Here is an 18,397-nt window from a genome sequence, read left to right as displayed (position 1 = left end):
ATTTACCAAGCAAAATTCTCACCAAGCGCTACTGGGGTATAATATTTAGTGCATTTAAGATGGTCTCAGTGTCAATTCACGAAAATAAGATCTTGTGACAATTCCTGTGACCTTCTCATTCACAAAAATATTTATGTAAGCAAAGACGAACAGCTTATGCAGTACAGGTAGTTGAGACTGCTTATCTTTGGCACAATGTACAACAGTGTAGGTACCTACAGGAATACATAACAATTGCACAACAAAGAAATATGTCATAATATACACTCAAATATTGAGATTACACAGCCATGAAATCCATACATGCTCAAAATTCACATTTCCATAATTTCTCATGAATCATAAGTTGGCTTGAAGAACATCTCACTTGTCCACACATTGAACATCCTACACAATCATATCAAATGAAATATCACTTGATTTAATTTGTTTGTAAATCACTTCAGTTAAAATTATAGAAACAGCTGTTCATAATCTTTAAATCAAAGGTAAAATCTTTGACAGAAAAACACTGTGGCACTTATAGGTAAATATGGAACGAAATTTGGCATCAAAAGGGCAAAATGAAACAAGTATATCAGAATTGCTCTGAATTAAGAAGGGTTTTGTTTTTGAAATGGCCTTTTTAAACCTTTACCTTTGAATTTCAAGAGAAATGGAATACATGTTAAACTAGAAATATTGCTATGGTAAGTGGTATACATCCACCATAATGCACGCTTCTCCCAATAAGTCTATGTTATGTCTTGATGTGTGACGACAGTTTCACATAAGTGGCAAAATAGTAAAATGAAAAATGTTACAAGTGTCACAAATGTGTTGAGTGTTTACTTTCCTTGAACTAATTTTAATTGGATAATAGCTAAGAGAGAGTCTTATAGTCTAAGAAAGCAGGTATTTGGGGATCGAGGAAAGTTCTTTGCTTTCATAATGCACATGAACAGATTTTATGTCCCATGTGTATATCCACTTCTTCGCAGTAATAGATACTTACTGTCAATACACTGTTAATGTCTGTCTACCTGTGCTTATCAAAATTCCTCTTACTCTGTCACGAAGAAAACTACATTCAACTTGACGCATTATAAGACAATGTACAGTGACTTTTGATTAAACCAAAGTGATACCCCTTGCTCTTCACACAAGAAACACATTTGTATCTCAGAAAAAAAGTAAACAGATTATGCACCATTAAGAAATGGGTAGGCCACAGATATGAATTGGATGGCGGTAGTAGACATACTGCATGTACATGTATTATTATCGCACTGTTTGTCACCATCAATTATATTTTAAAGTACAATATTTCTTCCTATAGAACACAATTTTATATACTTGCGCATTTAGTGAAAGAGATTTGTATCTTCATTATGTAACAGCACACTGGTCATATCATAATGTAGTATCAAATCCATGTAGTGAGTGCTTGTTTTGCACGCTGCGTAAATACAGCTTTATACCCGACTGGAGAGAAGTCATGACCCCCCCCCCCCCCCCCAAAAAAAAAAAAAAAAAATGAAGATGTGTGAACCCGCTGAAAAGTCATGAGTATACTGAGGCAAATGTCTATGGGAAATGTGTGTTGTAGCAAAATCAAACCGTCCTCAATGGGTTAACATGGTCTTCTCTATCAGTTCACCACTGAACAGTAACTTTTGGATGAGGATCACATTTCTATAAGTAAGTTTTGACCATCAGGCTAAATCTAATGGCAATCTCCTTACAGTTCTCCCATCTGTTGAGGTAATCTCACTTTGCACAACACTGCCCACTGGCACTGGTAAAACAGTCCAGGACCAGTGAAAATCACCGTTGGACCAGTAACTGTTCAGGAATGGACCATTAAAGATGGACAAACTGGGTACCTACTGGTCAAACAGATGGGTATGGCCAGTAAAAAAAAAAAAAAAAAAAAGATGGGTTAGTGTGCAGCCATGTCATGCAAACCATTCAATTGTCTGCTCATGTCTCGTACACCGCAGGTACTACTGTATGTATATCAATCTGTTCGAACATACTACAACACACTGCTCAAATGTAGTGAATGCTCTCAAGGAAATAAATAACTTAACTGAATATCGCTAGATCTACGCAAGGTCAACTTAAGCAAGGTTGATTGCACTTCATATTCATTCTAAATAAGAAAATATAGATTTAGAAACGGCAGTGGCAATGACAGGAATCTTCATGAAAGTAAAGCTCATGCTCATGTATTTTTTCAGATTACTGGGAAACACATAAGATCCTATTGTACATAGAAGCTATGTTGAAGTTTGTGTTTTGCTTTTGTGTGAGCTTGGAGATTTAACTTCAATATAAGTAAAGAGAGGGCAGGTATATGATTCAAAGTGACCAAATCCTCACCCTGTTACTCGCAATGTAAAAACCTCAAGAGTGATTTAGTTTTCCACTACCATCTGAACCTTTAGAAATTCTTGACTCTCCTTTGGCTGTAAAAATATACACTGCAGTCAACCTATATTTGTATGGTCAGCACTTGGGCTTAGTATCATTTTGGTGAACTGCTTCAGTTGCCAATATTCCTGTATCAAGTTAGTAGGCTCCGCCTGCAAAGAATATGTACACTACAAACACATTTTATAACAGATTTTTCAATTGATACTGCATCTGGTGCATGTGTACATAGAGTACCTCAAACGGGGAAGGCAACCTTTACTATGATTTGCAATGAATTCAAGCAACATGAAAAGATTTCCTTGCTCATAACTATGATGGAAATCACACTTTAAACTCAGTGTTAAGAGGCCAGAGACATACAATCATTGTAAGCAGCAAAACAAGAATTGTATTTAAGGATATTCTTTTAAATTCAAGTTAACATACTTGAGACATTAAAGCTCCAAATGAGAATTTGTTGCCTAAATTCAGCGGAGGTAAAAGGTTTCTGTCCTATCAATGGGCCAGAAGAAGTAAAACCACCATGAATTTATTGGGATATAACGTTAATCAACTTTCCTATCTTAAAGAACGAATTGCTGGAAATATTCAAAGCAATTTCCAGAATCGACCTGAATCTACTGGGATATTTAAGTTGATCAATCTCTGTACCTGGAATGGTAATTACTTGTAATATATCCTAATCTTGTGAGACAGGGTTGGATGAAATATTGGTGCGCTCTTCGTGTTGGGATATTCCAGCCCAAATGTGCACTACACAGCCAAAGTTGAAGCAACCCCTGCAGAAATGTTGGTGCAGGTGCAGACGCGAGAACTGTTCCTTCCACCTCCATGAGAAGGCCATCTGGTGCAAAATGAATCCCACATATTACTAATAGGGACTTTCTGATTGTGTGGACATGGCCATCTTTCTTGTACAAGAGTGGTTCCAGATTGCTACAGTTCGTTTGTCACATCTGGGATGATATTGCCCATTTTGATTTCCAGTGCACGTCGTTCACTACGTACTGCTACGACGTCATGGCTCCCTTCCCTCCAACAAGCTGGCGAGTGGTTGCACTAAGTGATGACATCACTCGTGTTCTGAATATAGGTGGCCATGAGATCCTTGGCAGACGCGTTTGCGATTCAGGCGTTGGGATGTACTGGAGAACATGGAGTATGCACAGTTCCTTAAAACGACATCATTACTTCGACGTCGACATTCAGGAAGGGAAATCGAAAAGTCCCTATCGTTGGATGTGGTCCCGCAGGTTTCTGGACAAATAGTGAGGAATGAATTCACAACAAATTTGTTAATAACAACAAACAAACTTTTATTCACATTTTATTAACTGCAATCAAAAGTGCAACATTCAAAAACATTAAACTATCAGTTAGTTTCAAACCCTGGTTTACATTGAAAATGTTACTACATGTATTATCTATGCTCAAAGTAACCATCAACTTTTATATTATTTGAGGTTGATGTGAAAAAAGAAGAAGCAGCATAATTGCAAAACTTATCACATTTGCTTCAATAATAACTATCAACCCCTTTTTTTTTTTTTGGGGGGGGGGGGCAAATAGTTAACTTACAACTCTATAAACATTTACTTTCCACAAAACATTTGGAATGTACAAAGGCTCTTCTTATTTTGTGACAAAATATCCAATCAAATATGGACTCATTCCCTTTCAAATCATATTTCACTTTACACAAACCTGTGGTATTACAGCCAGGGTCTTCCAAGATGGGGGCCCTTTTGATGAGAGTCCTTGCAGCTTCAGAGTATTGTAAGGGTGAAGAGAACCCAAGTGTGAATCTATGGACAGAGAAAAAGAAAACAGGAAAAAAAAGGGGACAGTTTACCTCATTTGAGATAAAGGAATTGGTCACTTTATCTGATTGATTATTCATAGGAATTACAATCATGTCATATACGTCCTACATATAATCTAATAGGAAAATCATAATTTACAATACTTGCAAAGTCATTCTTTCTGCAAAGGTATTATAAGAATTTATAGTAATTCACAGCCTATCATGGACCACACATACATGTATCTTGCCACTTGTTAACTGATGCTACATCCAGCAGTCATGGGGCCATCATGCCACTGCCACACAATCAGTAGTGCTGATAAGTATAGGCCCTACCCAAAAATGGACATGCATCTTCTGGTGTTACAAGTCACAATTTATCAAATGATAGTAAGACCCAGGGCTGAACTCATGTAACTACGTGTACATCATGTAGTATTGTGCTCTGCATGGTTCTTTCTCGTTTTAACTACAGTACTTATGTGTCATTAAAAGACTTACCATTACCAAGTATGCTTGATAACGTCCTTGGAAGAAGTCTTGAATAATCTTTGCTCTCCACTGACTTCCAGATGGTTAGAACAGATGTATTCCTCACCTCTGTCACATCCATTCACATGTGACATGAAGTGGATCCACAGCTTGGTAGTGGAACAGCTGCATTTAGCTGCTCGTCTAAATAACAACAACAACAACAAAAAGAAGTGTGTAACTGGTAGCGTTATAATGTGAGGTTTAGGTCTTACATCAGTTTCTTGTAAGTGTTTATTGCCTTGTAAATTCAGAAAGGGAAAATGTTCGGGTCACAACTGCTTCCAATAAGAATAAAAGTTTGCGAAGGTAGGAATGCACTGATGAATATTGCAAGTGACATCAACAATAGGTTCATACATTTTACTGGAACTACCCTGTCAAGATCCTGAATGCCACAGTCCGCAGCCCCATTACGCTATGCGTATGGGGCTGCCGGTCGCAGTTAGCACAACCCTAACCCAACAAGACGCCAGGCAAGGCATGGCGTTGTGTAGACTACAGCGACAAGACTGTACTCTACCTCACCGATACATTTACTAGTATTATAGCAGTCCAGCCAAGTCTAGCTGTGTGCAGCTGCTACATAGGATTAGACATGTTTCAAGAAAGATCAAGGATTGATGCTGTGAATTGAGATCAACATAATTAATACTATAGGTTAGTCATGTTTGTTAGTTGTCTTTGTTCTGACATCAGATTCTATACTAATCTAACAAAACAAAACAAAAAACTGATGTCAACTGGCATAATTTTCAAGCTGTGGTAGTGGTACCATTATCATGTAGTACCGGTAACTCACTAACCTAACTTAGTAACTGCTTTAAATTTGTGGCATGCACAATTGTCTCGATAATGGTGTACTGTCACATAGACACGGACATTATACAATACAGTACAGTGCAGTGCACTCCCTCTGACATGACCTGTATAGTTTGGCTGTAGTAGTGTTATTGTTGGGACTTAGTATAAACAACATTTCGACAAACAGGCCTTAGAACTGTTAGTGGTCTGCACACTATATACTAAGAACATTCTAGCTAACAATGTTTTTAGATCCTCAGACAGACTCTAAGTCAGTTGTGATCCGTCAAGGCGTCATGATCATCATACACTCACTCACCGTGACATTACGAGAAGTGGTCAACACGTCTGGTCTAGTGCCGAAGTTGTGCATCAGTTAATGGCCTTCTGTCGACTGCGTGCTTGAATGGAAGATCCTTACAGTTGCACGTTTTTTACCAGCTGAAGCGCGATAATAAATGTTTAATCTTGCTAGTCAGCTTGATACACTTGATGATCGACACATTTTGGATCAATACAAACGTTGCTCGGTTACATTCGGTTACGTGTAAGCTGTATGCAGCGCGATCATCCTGCGTGAAAATCTACCGCTCGGCGACGTCGCCGCTCCAGACATTTGAATGAGTGGCCAATTTGGCTAGTTGTACAGATGAGGAAAAAAAAAAGAATAACTAAAATAATCATACGTAAATTTTTAAGTGAATAAATCATTATAAATATTTTATAAACATTTTTATTAATTTTTTAATGTGATTTCGTCCATTAATTGGGTATATCATTCAGAAAATTACACTGGTGTTTGATAATCGCAGGAATTGATTTCTTTCTTTTCGCTTATTGGTCAACCAGTTTGGCGGTAGGTATTCTCGTTATCAGAACGTGAATTGAATAATCGTAAAGCCTCCGAAAAACAGTTCCAAGATTACAGGTGTATTGACACTTTGTCTTAAAACACGTACTTGCAAGTTTTATGTATACCAAGATATGTAAAATGTGTTCTTTGAAATAACCTTTGTATCCACTACCAAGTCTTCCAAGATGTAATGTAACATGTACATGCATAATTGGTCTTTGTTACAAGACTATTCAGGGTAACGACAAGTAGGAAGACCTACGCTCAAGGATGCCTACCCGTTCCCGCACCAACGAGTACTCCTAGACGAACTTACTTGCTCACAAGCCCGATACTGGCACACAGGCAGAAACGCCTACCCCAAATGTACCGCTAGTTTTTAGTGTGTGTGCATTATTTGAAATCAAATAACAGCAAAAAGAAACTCTTCTGTAATAATATATCAAGTATCACAACTGAAACTGTAAATTGAAACTTTAATGCAAAAAGAAAAAAAAAGAAAAAAGCAAATGGAGCAATGATGACAGGCATGCAGATTAGAAAGTAATATAATAAACATATGAAAATATTGTTTATTTGACACCTACTGTAAATATTTTGATAGCATAAGAAAGTAGCAACAGATAAGTTCCAGTAGACACACAAACACACACATACACACACACACACACATATAATACAAGGAGGCAGAGTAACACAGAAAGAAATCTGATATTATAAGAGATTGTTAACCACACTATGGACAAAAGGCTCCTGCTCTGCTCAATTTAGGTGTAGGATTTCAAATAATGTGAAGACATCAGAAGTGAAATATCTTAATGATGCATTTCAATTGGATGAAAGTGAAAATTACTCTAAACTTAGCCTTCAACAAAACTTTTCATACAAAAACAAATCAACACAAATTATCTCAAAGGGTGTGTACAGTTCTGGTTGAGGTGAGAATTTTGCTTTTAACGTTTTGCGAGATATTCAGAAACCACTCTATGAGAATAGATGTCAAAGAGCATTCAATTCTAAGGGGTATCAAAAGTTCATTTGATGAAAATTGGTTTGAAATGGCTGAGATATCAAAAAAAAAAGGTGAAACAAAGAGATTCAAAATAAAAGGCGTGGCCTGTCGCCTTTTATTATTATCACTTTTTTTGATATCTCAGCCAATTGAAAATCAATTTTCATCAAATAAACGTTGAATCCTTCTTAAAATTTCATGCTCTTTCATATTTCATAAGAGGTTTCTCATTATCTCACTTAGGAATGTTCAAAACATGAATCCCCACCTCAACCAGTACTGTACAGTCCCTTTAAGGGTCATGATCAGCAGATCACTGCCTTAGGGGTCACCATCAGGAGTCACTACCAAGGGGTCACTGCCCACATCCACTGGACCTGTCCACTATCGATGCACTGCATCATTGGTATCCCCAACACTGGCAAGGGTCATATCACTTACTTTCCTGCCACCTGAGAAAGTACAATTGTTTTCATGGCATTATGTTTTTTCTATGATTAAACAAACAAAAGAAGTGTGACTAATGACCTGATAGCTTGGGAAAGCAAATCTCACATGATGATATTTGATAGAACTGACCTCCACTGCCCTTAAAAAAAAAAAAAGAAGAAGAAGAAAAAAAGATGATAATCATTGTCACAGTATTGTATGGCACAGAATGATGCTATCTACTGCAGATGGTAAATTCCTAGCATAGAATTTACCTTTAATTCTCCTTGTTGGCTTTGTTATTCCATTTCAATACTCGAGTTCATTAAATCGTGCATTGCAGACATCACTAGCTTGAAGAAATTGAAATTTTTTTTCACATCTCAAGCTATGAGCCAACAGCCACCTCTCGACAATTTAGGCCTACATTCATGAATCAATCACACCAAGTTCCTACTAGAGAGAATAATAAAAAATTCTACATCTGTAAAGACATTGTAGCAAGTGCTGTTAAACTTGAGCTGGTAGTACAATCAACATGGTGAAAAAAAGTAATTTGGAAAAAGAAAACTTGGAAACAACAAAAAAAAGATTGCCCTGTATGACTCATTAAACAAATATTATATACATTCTTTATCACTTGAACCAGCAAAACCCTGACATAATTCTTTAGTTCCACTGAAGACCTTGTCATAGGAAAACTACCAGTTAAAATGTAGTACATGACAGTGGGTGATTTAAAATGATTCTTTTTTTCCATAACAAAGAATAGCCACATCACTATCACATGCAACTCCATAGTCAAATGTATGCACAAACCAGAACCAAAAACGGAAATGTAATAACAGCAAAGCATCTTTGTTGTGTGTCCACTTTGGGCTTGAGCAACAGTGCTACTGTAGAAATTGGCTTGGTGGAAAATAGCAATTTATGTGCAGCAAACACAAATATCAACAGCTGGGACAAGGACAGATGTCCTGGTCATTTACATACAGACTAACAGGTCTGACTGCAATCAGATATAATGTAGATCACCCACACACAGATTTTGCTCATTAAACTTTCAAAACAAAGCAGGGAAAAAAATGCCTGTAGGATGTTCTGAAGGGCACATAAACATGATCATCAGGAAATATACTGTATTTGGGATTTGGAAGTTCTCCAGAATGGTAACAGCTTTCAATGTTCACATCATTTCTGATGTCTTCATATATATATATATTTTTAATGTGAACACGCGTTATTTGCATATTTTGTCACACAGCTAGTATCATTCTCATGGAAACTAAAGCCAAACTGGTGCTAATGACTTACACGTTTAAGATCTCTGGTCTGCTTCAATTTGAAATAACTTCTGGCATGCAAAATTATTTTGCTTTAAAACCCTGCATACATTCATATATCGTAATTTAATACATGGCATGACTATATTGAGGACAGTCCTCTCTCTCTCTCTCTTCTTTTTCACGTGCCTCAAAGTAAGAGCAGCATGATCTATTACCAAAATTTATTCTACAGTCTGTGACAAAGCTACAGACATGTCTTCTTGGGGCTGTACCTGTCCAACATATAGGCCTAAGCAGCAGTGTGCAGTGCTAAAGCTGTTTTCATCTGCGTATCTAATCAAATAGCGATCAGAGAGTGCGTGCACGTGACAGAAGTGAAGAAGAGATTGCTAGATTCTCCCGAGTGTCATCGGCCATATCTTCTTTCATCCCTCACTCAGTGAGAGAAACTCTCTCTCATTCTCAACCTCTGAGCACTTATGCAGTGCAACAACGCATCAAAGCGAAAGGCAACTCAATGGTGAGAGGAGGAATTGTGCGCTATTTCCCTTCCTTGGTAGGGAAGGACATAAAAAGAGTGAAAAAGGAGAAGAAAAAAAATCAAAATGCTGCATGTCTGCATCGTGGTACTATTTTCGAACTCACCTTCGGCAGCTGCCATGCCCACGCTGTCCGTGGAAAGATGGACTACAATAGCGACAGAGGGAGTGAGGGGAAAACTAGAATGATGACTCACTGGGTTACAACTCTACACCTTGTCATATTTTCTATGAAAGCTACATGTTATGGCCCTCTTATGTATGCTTGGTCTTCAGTTTGACTCGGGCAGGGAAAGCAAATTCTGAAAGGTACATCTAAAAGCAGGTCAACAATACACCACTACAAACTGCATGACTATGGTACCCCATACATTGACCAAAAAGACTTATGTACGACAGTCTGGTTTCAGAGGATATTGATACCCAAAACAAGACAAGATATAAAGACTTCCTGACATATTGCATAGACTTTAATAAACAATAAAACTATACTGAGCAAGACTACTGTGATAGCCAAAATTCTTTGAGACAAATGTTTGCCAGTAGGTTATGACTCTGAAGTTCAGCTCTCAATCCATTTTGTTCTTTGCCGTTCTATCCCACCCCCTCTCCTTTTGAACAAACATACACATTTAACATACACAAACATACAAACCCACACACATACACCAATATGACACAGCATGGAATCATATCAGAAGAGACACCTGGCACACTTGACTTCCTACTCTTGTACATTGTTGAAACATGTTATCTCGGGTCTTTGGTACAAGGAAGCAAGTAGCAGAAAATTGCTGAACTCTGATGGCTGACTTTCCCACGGAATAGACATGCCTCATTTTCAAGAATTTAGAATAGAAAATTCTTCCCTTTCATGATAACAGTCTGAAAATTCTTTGCAAGTGGCAGGAATAATCAAGGCACGTATTTTGTATTTGCATCATGGTTTCCACGAATAGAGTCAAGATGATACCATTAGAAAATGTCATATGCTGTCTTTAGCTGAAGTGGTTCACCCTTTTGGCATATACTGTCGGTTATCCAAATCTGGTGAAGGGTACATGAATATCACTAATTAGCCTTCATCCAGTTACAGTATACCATGTAAGCTGGTACTTAGCCAGGTCGTGTATCAAATACTTAACATAGCTAACAAAAATCTCTTCAAGTCTACGCAGCAATTTGGTGATTAAACAATACTTTAAAAGTACTCAGTACAAATGTAGCTATATATCCCCTGAATGATGGTGGCATGATCCTATTACATTCTTAGGAATTGCACACAAAAAAGCTGCTAAATCACAAAATCATGATGGTAAACTCTAGATGTAAATGTATGGCAGATGATGCCATCATATTTGTCTCTGTCTCTTTGTTTAACAATTGCATTATAATTTTCCACTTTTTGGCAATTATAATGACACTGATTTCATTGCAAGTTTTTTGACTGACTCCACCCTGAGCAGATAATGACTGCCAATGTAAGAGAGCTTTGTATATTTGTTACTTTAAATTATTTATCACAAAAGTATGATATCACTGAAAATCTCACTGAAGAACTTTTCTTCATATTATATATGGCATGTCTTTATAGCAAAGAATTTTAGAAGAAAACTTCTTCAAAGAATTGCTAGATACATACATAAACAACAGAGCTCTTGTACTTTATCAAGGGAATATACTTCTAGTGCATTATTTTCTTAGTTCTGACATATTCTGGAAATTTCAATATATAATTTTCAATGCTCTTGAATATTGTTGAGCAGCACAAGTAAAATCCTTCCTGGAAACAATCATTACATAACATTTCATTCTCCTGTTATTATGACATCACTAACTTTGTCAAGGTGACTTGAATCCCAATCAAAATATGATTAGATTGGCAGAGAGTTGACACAGGGCCAGGCATATTCATTTCTTTATTTGAATAATTTTAGCGAAAGCTTCTGATGGCCGACAGCCAGTAATATAGTAACAGAGCTTGGTATACAAAATTATGTCTAAAATTTCAGATTTTGTGCCACTTTGACATGGAGGTGTATGGGCCTAATGCAGTTTGGCATGAGGTATTATCAAGTACCAGGTAGCAAGGATGTACATCTATATGTGACCTATAAAACATAAGATGACATTCTATAAAACAAATAATGACATCAGACCTGGTACAAATATCGTGATTACATACATTGTATTGCCAGTTAGTAAACAGCAGTCAAAAGACACACACAAACATACACACAAACAGTTCTTTTTGTAAGTTTTTGACTATTGTACAAAGGCTTGTGTGCATAACTAACTTGATACATGTCAAGCATCATCTGATACAGTCATTCTTTCTTCTTCTTTTTTTTTTTTGAATAATGCAAAATTAACCAATCAGACAGCAAAGGAGCCATTTTTTTTTTTTTCTTGAAACAGACAAATTATGTACTGAAGAAATACGAGCACAAGATTTCAAGAGTTCAATATTGTATGTAAGAGTGTGCTGGAGGGTGGAGAAATGTGGAGATGACGAAGGGAAAGAAAATCTTGATTGCCTACAATGTAGTAATGCCTGAGGGAAAGAATCATGCTGTATCCGCTCACTCTGGAAACCGATACATCTCAATTACATATGGGCCAAAAGTAACGAGACAATGTGTAAAACCTTTATGCCCATTGCCCAAGTACAGCTGTAAAGCTTAGTCTAAATTCAAGTTCCTTATCAAAATTTATTTTTAAAAATGCAGCACTTCATCCCAACCACTGGGAATGTGAGATGATAGATCTTGTTCTGCACTTCCTCCTAATTTTCCATCAAAAATTTTGTCTGAAGGAGGTACTTGTATGGGACAACTGAATAGCACAGATTAGATATGAGTGGACATCTTCCCACAGTCATGCAGTTAGAAGGAATTTTGTCCATTACTTTTGTAGTTCTCCAAATAAGTCATTACATCTCATAGTGGCTAAATGGTTTTTTAAGATCACAAATTTGATGTCACAGTATAGACATTATATTTCTACTCTGAATTTGATGGTCCGTGGGTATTGAATCCTAAAATGTAACCATACATGACATTGTAGAGACTTGCAACAGAACTAATGAGAAATCACCAAATCACAACTGAGCAATGCATTATTCTTTTGGTATAGATACAAAATATCATAAGTGGAGAGATGTTTTCTTACTGCATTTTGTTGTTCAAGGCAGAATACCTAATGAACAGGGTGAGGTACAAGCATTTCATTCCTCTCAAACTCATGTGCACATATTTGTCATAAACAAATATATTTCCTGAGAGCAGCAACTGTTTTAAATGGAGAAATAACTCCCAAACATAGTTCACAGAAATGTTCAAATATGAAGGTGCTTGAATTGATACTACTTACATTGTACATGAGTGTAAATGAATGACGTGCCTCAAACACAACAACAACAACAACAGTACTGGAATGACCAAAAACCTGAAACTGCTTGATTAATTCAGTAGTCACTCTGTAAGTCAAACAGAATTTGGTTATTCTGAAAAGTTACCAAGTGAAGGATGTAAGACATATTCAAGGAGCCTGAAAGCTAGGCTAGTCTTATTCATGAGGCAGAGGTACCACAATGGGACTGTACTTGACAGACAGTTAATTGCATGATGAATGGGATGAAATAGGAGAAACACCACTCAAGGGCTAAAGTGCCTTTATGATGAGTCACTAGGGGGTCTGAGTTAACTTGATAACAAATGTCTGGCCAGACAGACTGTAGATTTCTAATGCAAAGTTGGCTGAAACTGCGCTTGACCTAGACTTCATATCTTAATAAGATATCTGCAGTATTCCTTTAATGTATGATATGGCATGCTTGTAAACTCAGCTCAATTTTCATGAATTTGCATATTCCTGTTGTTCTTTGAAGCCATAAGAATCTTTTGTTGCCACTAATACAAAGGAGAGCTGAGACCCAACAATGATTTGTAATTGCAATCATACCTGAAGACACCCTGCTCTTTCCACTTTTTTCTTTTTTTTTGAAGGGGGGGGGGGAGGACAAAGACTTTATCATAGATGAAAATAGAAACTCATTATTTGTAAGCACTGTTAATGGGATTTAGGTATTACTATCAGTACATGAAAAGCATTTATCAGTAATGTGTAGAAACTGATTTCTATAAGAAAGGAATTCTTTCTGATGGTACTGGGAGTAAAGCGGGGTGGTGAAGAAGGACAAGAGTCTGAGACAAAAAGAAGAACAAATAAGTAAAAGAAAGAAAAAGCAAAGGAGAAGTGCTTGTACAAGAACAAGAAGAATAAGGAATGCCAGGAGATGGTAAGGAAGAAGTAGAAGAAAAAAAGGGAAAGTAATAAGAAAGGGGAACTAAAAAACATAATGGAGAAAAGGAAAGAATGCTGTTAAGCATGGGTGAAGTAGAAGAGTGAAGAGAAAGAGAGATGTTGAAAATGATGACCGATGGCGATGATGATGATGATGATGATGATGATAGGAAGAGGAAGAAATGAGGAAAACAGAGAAGACACAAAGAAATGATGAAAATGATAATTGATAATGACTGAAGATGATGATGATGATGATGATGATGATGATAACAAGAAGAGGAGATGAGGAAGATAGCTATATGAATGATATCTCAAGTCAAGATATAAAGCGGCTAAGATGAATAAAGACGATAGGAGACATTATCATCTCTACCAAAAGATGACAAATCACACAAAACATAAAAACAAGAAACTGAAGCACATTGACAACATCATTCTTTGCACAGGCCAAATACTCACAGAAATCAATACATGAAATGCCTGCTTCTTGCAAAGTGAAGCTACTGTACATTAAATAGCTCATTTGGGTGTCCCAGTATCCAGGAGTCACAGCTCGCTGGACAATCCTTGCAATCTTTTCAAGTAGCTCTGACACAATCTATTCACTCAAGTCTTCCTAAATGAATATAGGTCGGGTGTGACTGGGTCTGGTACAAGTAAGTCCGGTATAGACAATGTCTGAATGGAACATGAACCACAATCAACATGAACACGATACACATGAAGACGAGTGGACAACAGCAGACAGGCAATTATGACATATCTATTCCAACTTAGAAAATCATACATATCGTCCCACAAAGAGATGAGCAAAAACACATAAAAATATTTTCTATTATGACATTTATGTGAAGCTACTGTAAATGTGGCCTCTTGGCAATTTTGGAAAATCCCTGGAATTGTCAGTCTAAATTTGACAAGCAAAGTGCTTTGTCACTACAATAAGAACAGAATGAATTCAAACACTCTAAAAAAAAAAATAATGAACATTGTAAACTACTATGACAAGCACTCCAATGCAGAAATAAAGAGAAATAATATGAAGATGAAAATACATAGAAAATTGGACAAATAACAAGAAATATCTTAACAAATGCCACTAAATGTAATGCATATCATTTGTCTGATTTTTTGCTGAAAATTTAAGTGATTTAAACATAGCTTTCATTCAAGTGCTTCCATTCTTCTAAACCATCTTCCCAATTTGTGTACAAATTTCCCTTCAAGTACACTAGAGTATACTACACACTCTGTGCTTCCAGTAATGAACTCATATTTTTATCACAGTTGCAGTAGCATAACAAGGCATTGGTACATGAGCAGAGAAGCATGGGCTGTAACCTTGGTAAGCATGAACTGTACATGATGATGTCGGGGGAGGATGGGTTAGACATGGTTGAGATGTTGTGACGATGGAGGCCCTTACCTTGTCGGAGTAGACGGACAGCTGGTGGGTGGGGTTGACGATAAGCAGGTTGCGGCCCGCGTAGGAGTGGATGAGGTTGGCCCCATAGCGCTGTCTCAGGGTGTGGAGCACGCTGGACTCGTTCAGGAACTGGAGGGATGCTAGGTCCTCTGCCCGGTCAAACTGGGGTGGGTTGGCCTGAGGGGGGACGGCAATTATAAATAGCATCAAGGTCAAGGTCAATTAATGCCATGGTCATTCCCAAGAATCATTCAAACTAGAAGATTGTGAATGCTCTTCTCAAATGTGCTCAGAAGTTGCCTTAATAAAATACAAGGAACAGATGATACTTGTATCTTACATTGACAACAGCAAGCTTCACTGATGATTGTGAAGACAGGATCTACAAGTTGTAAGAGACAATATCCATGCAAAACATGGAGAACATATTGCACATTTGCATTAACCGACACTGCACTTTTACAGTTCCCACAAGGGAGAGAAAAATTCTGTCTTTGGATGACTCTGGCATTAAAATGAATATCACTTTTTCTGCACTTTCCCAATTTTACTTCAAATATGATATTTAAAAATACAACACTTAAAATAATGTTTCTTGATTATGTTGCTGTCGTTTCAGTACTCTGGGCTGTTAAAATATCACTTTTTTCATGTTTATCAGCCCTTGAGATAAGATGTGTTACAATGAAATACCATCACTCTGCATGTTACAATAATTTTTATATTCTCCTCAAACAGTAGTTCCCTGAATCATAGAGCTGTTATGTATATGGAGTGTGGAGCCACAAGTTTACCTGCACCTGTATACAATTTTACAACATTTGGGGCAACCCTGATTACAATAACTATAGTTCCTGAAACACTGAGAGAAAGAGTCAGACATACAGACAGACAGACAAACAGACAAACAGACACTACAGGTGAAGAGAGAGAGAGAGAGAGAGAGAGAGAGAGAGCATTTGCCAGAATTTTTTACTATGATAATTCACAGCATCAGTGATTGATGTGTATGAAATGATCTTTTGGTTGTTCTTGGGAGTTCATCTGTCACGACCTAAGGACCTCTGCTTGTTTGTCAGGGACCTATGGGCTCTGTACACTCCCAGAAGCCTGAGAGAACCAAATAATATCTGGACACTAGACCGATCTACCAAAATGCCAAAAATATTTTGCAACCACACTGTTTAAAAAAAAAATCAGGCTTTGTAAGACAATTTTTGAGTGGTTAAATCACAGACTGGAATGATCAAAAAAAGCAGAAAGTTATGCCTATTCAGGAAGCAAAATCCATGAACAGTCCAACAGCCTGAATGGAAGGCTAACAAAGTTCAGCCTTTGTACCACTGATTGTACCTACATGCCTATCAGAAATTGGAGGTGAAATGACAGGTTACAATCTAGGAATGTGGGCACTGCACACCTGTTACCACATCAGCTGATATGCACAGGTGTATCAATTCTTTTATGACAATCTTACATTCTTCTTTTCTTTTTTTTCTTTTTTTTTTTTTGGGGGGGGGGGGGGGAGATGTGCAATGCAAGGTCTTCTGCAGGGTTTGACAGTTTTGTTTATGTTGTTGGAAACACAACAAAGATTGTGGAATCAATAGCCGGGTTCACACGTACACCAATTAGCGGGATACAAATCTCGAGATTTGCATTGCGATCGTCATCCCAAGTTTTTTGCACGTGTGGACAGAAAAAACCCAAAAATTAGCGGGATAAGCATCGCGATACTAATCCCAAGAAATCTTGCGCTGGTTCGTCAATTAGTGGGATAATTGGCCCCACGCTGGTACGTGTGAACGGTCGGGATTAGAATCTCAAGTTTTTATATCCCATCATGCAATGCGCATATCACAACAGTGAGGCCTCTGCGAAGGACAAAGGGAAGCGCGCGCAGGTAGTGATAGAGAAGGGCGCTGTGTGACCCAGTTTGCAGGCTTTGCTGTTATCTCTATCAGCAATTAGCGGGATAATTCTGTACGTGTGGACGCTCGCCAAATTAGCGGGATACCGATCGCGATCGCTATCCCGCTAATTTGGTACGTGTGGACGCTCGCAAAAATACACGAGATGTGGATCGCGATCGTCATCCCGCTATTTTGTACGTGTGAACCCGGCTAATGTGTTGCGAAGAAGTTTCAGACACAATCCAGGGCATGTGACATCCTTCTCGATTCTGCTGCGAGTACAAACAAATTCCCTTCCCTTTCCTCACCCCTCCTCCATCAACAACTGATTTATGACATTATGTCATTTGACGCTGGCTGTAATATACCTAATTTTATTTTGTGATTGAAGTACAATAAAAGGGGCTGGCTGATTAGCCATCAAACCAATAATAACACTCTACCTGACATCTAGAAATGGGAAATGAAACATCTTTTATGAGACCTAATCATATTAACTTGTGACAGACACAATTAATATCACAGTATCAGTATCACAATGAAGTCACAGAGCAGGTGCTTCAATGCTGTAATACTTATGATGTGATATTGAGATTAATCAATGAATTTCTTTGTACCACAGCATTGAACCCACAATGTAAGCTAAACCTGTCATGTGTAGCTGAGTACAAAACAAACAAACAAACAAGAAATTTTTTGTACTATCTACACGAAGCCCTGAGATAAATAACTGACCTAAATTCACACAGGTATTGTATGAGTGGTTGAAATCAAAGCCATTTCAGTCCAAATGGACCAAAACAAGCCTGATATAGGTGTACCTATCACATGTTCATACATGTCATTGGGTGTTAATTTAGTAGATCTGTGGATGTCTGCTGTACAAATTCTACACAATGTGTCATGTATATTTATGCTGATGAAATTCATATAATCCATGGTCTAAAGTTAAACCACAATGTACCCTTGTGAATCGTGACCATTGCTTGTACTATGTGTGTTTTCTATGATCCACACTGAATGATCCTACACAAACTTTGTTTTTTAATCTCCCTGTTGGCAGGTGGCATCACA

The 18,397-nt window shown here is 37.5% G+C and overlaps 1 protein-coding gene across 1 annotated transcript in view; it reads right to left on the bottom strand.

The window, feature by feature from the left end:
* Nucleotides 1–18,397, bottom strand: part of LOC140227983 (unconventional myosin-XVIIIa-like) — a 200,681-nt gene that overhangs the window by 134,869 nt on the left and 47,415 nt on the right. The window contains exons 4-5 of the mRNA XM_072308365.1: nt 15,411–15,587; nt 9,783–9,824 (exon numbers count right to left, since the gene is read on the bottom strand). Of these exons, the coding sequence (XP_072164466.1) occupies nt 9,783–9,824; nt 15,411–15,587 (219 nt within the window). The remainder of the gene's footprint in view (nt 1–9,782; nt 9,825–15,410; nt 15,588–18,397) is intronic.

This window comes from Diadema setosum, chromosome 4 (genome assembly GCF_964275005.1).
Source record: "Diadema setosum chromosome 4, eeDiaSeto1, whole genome shotgun sequence".
NCBI lineage: Eukaryota > Metazoa > Echinodermata > Echinoidea > Diadematoida > Diadematidae > Diadema > Diadema setosum.
This window is presented reverse-complemented; position numbering and strand designations above follow the sequence as displayed.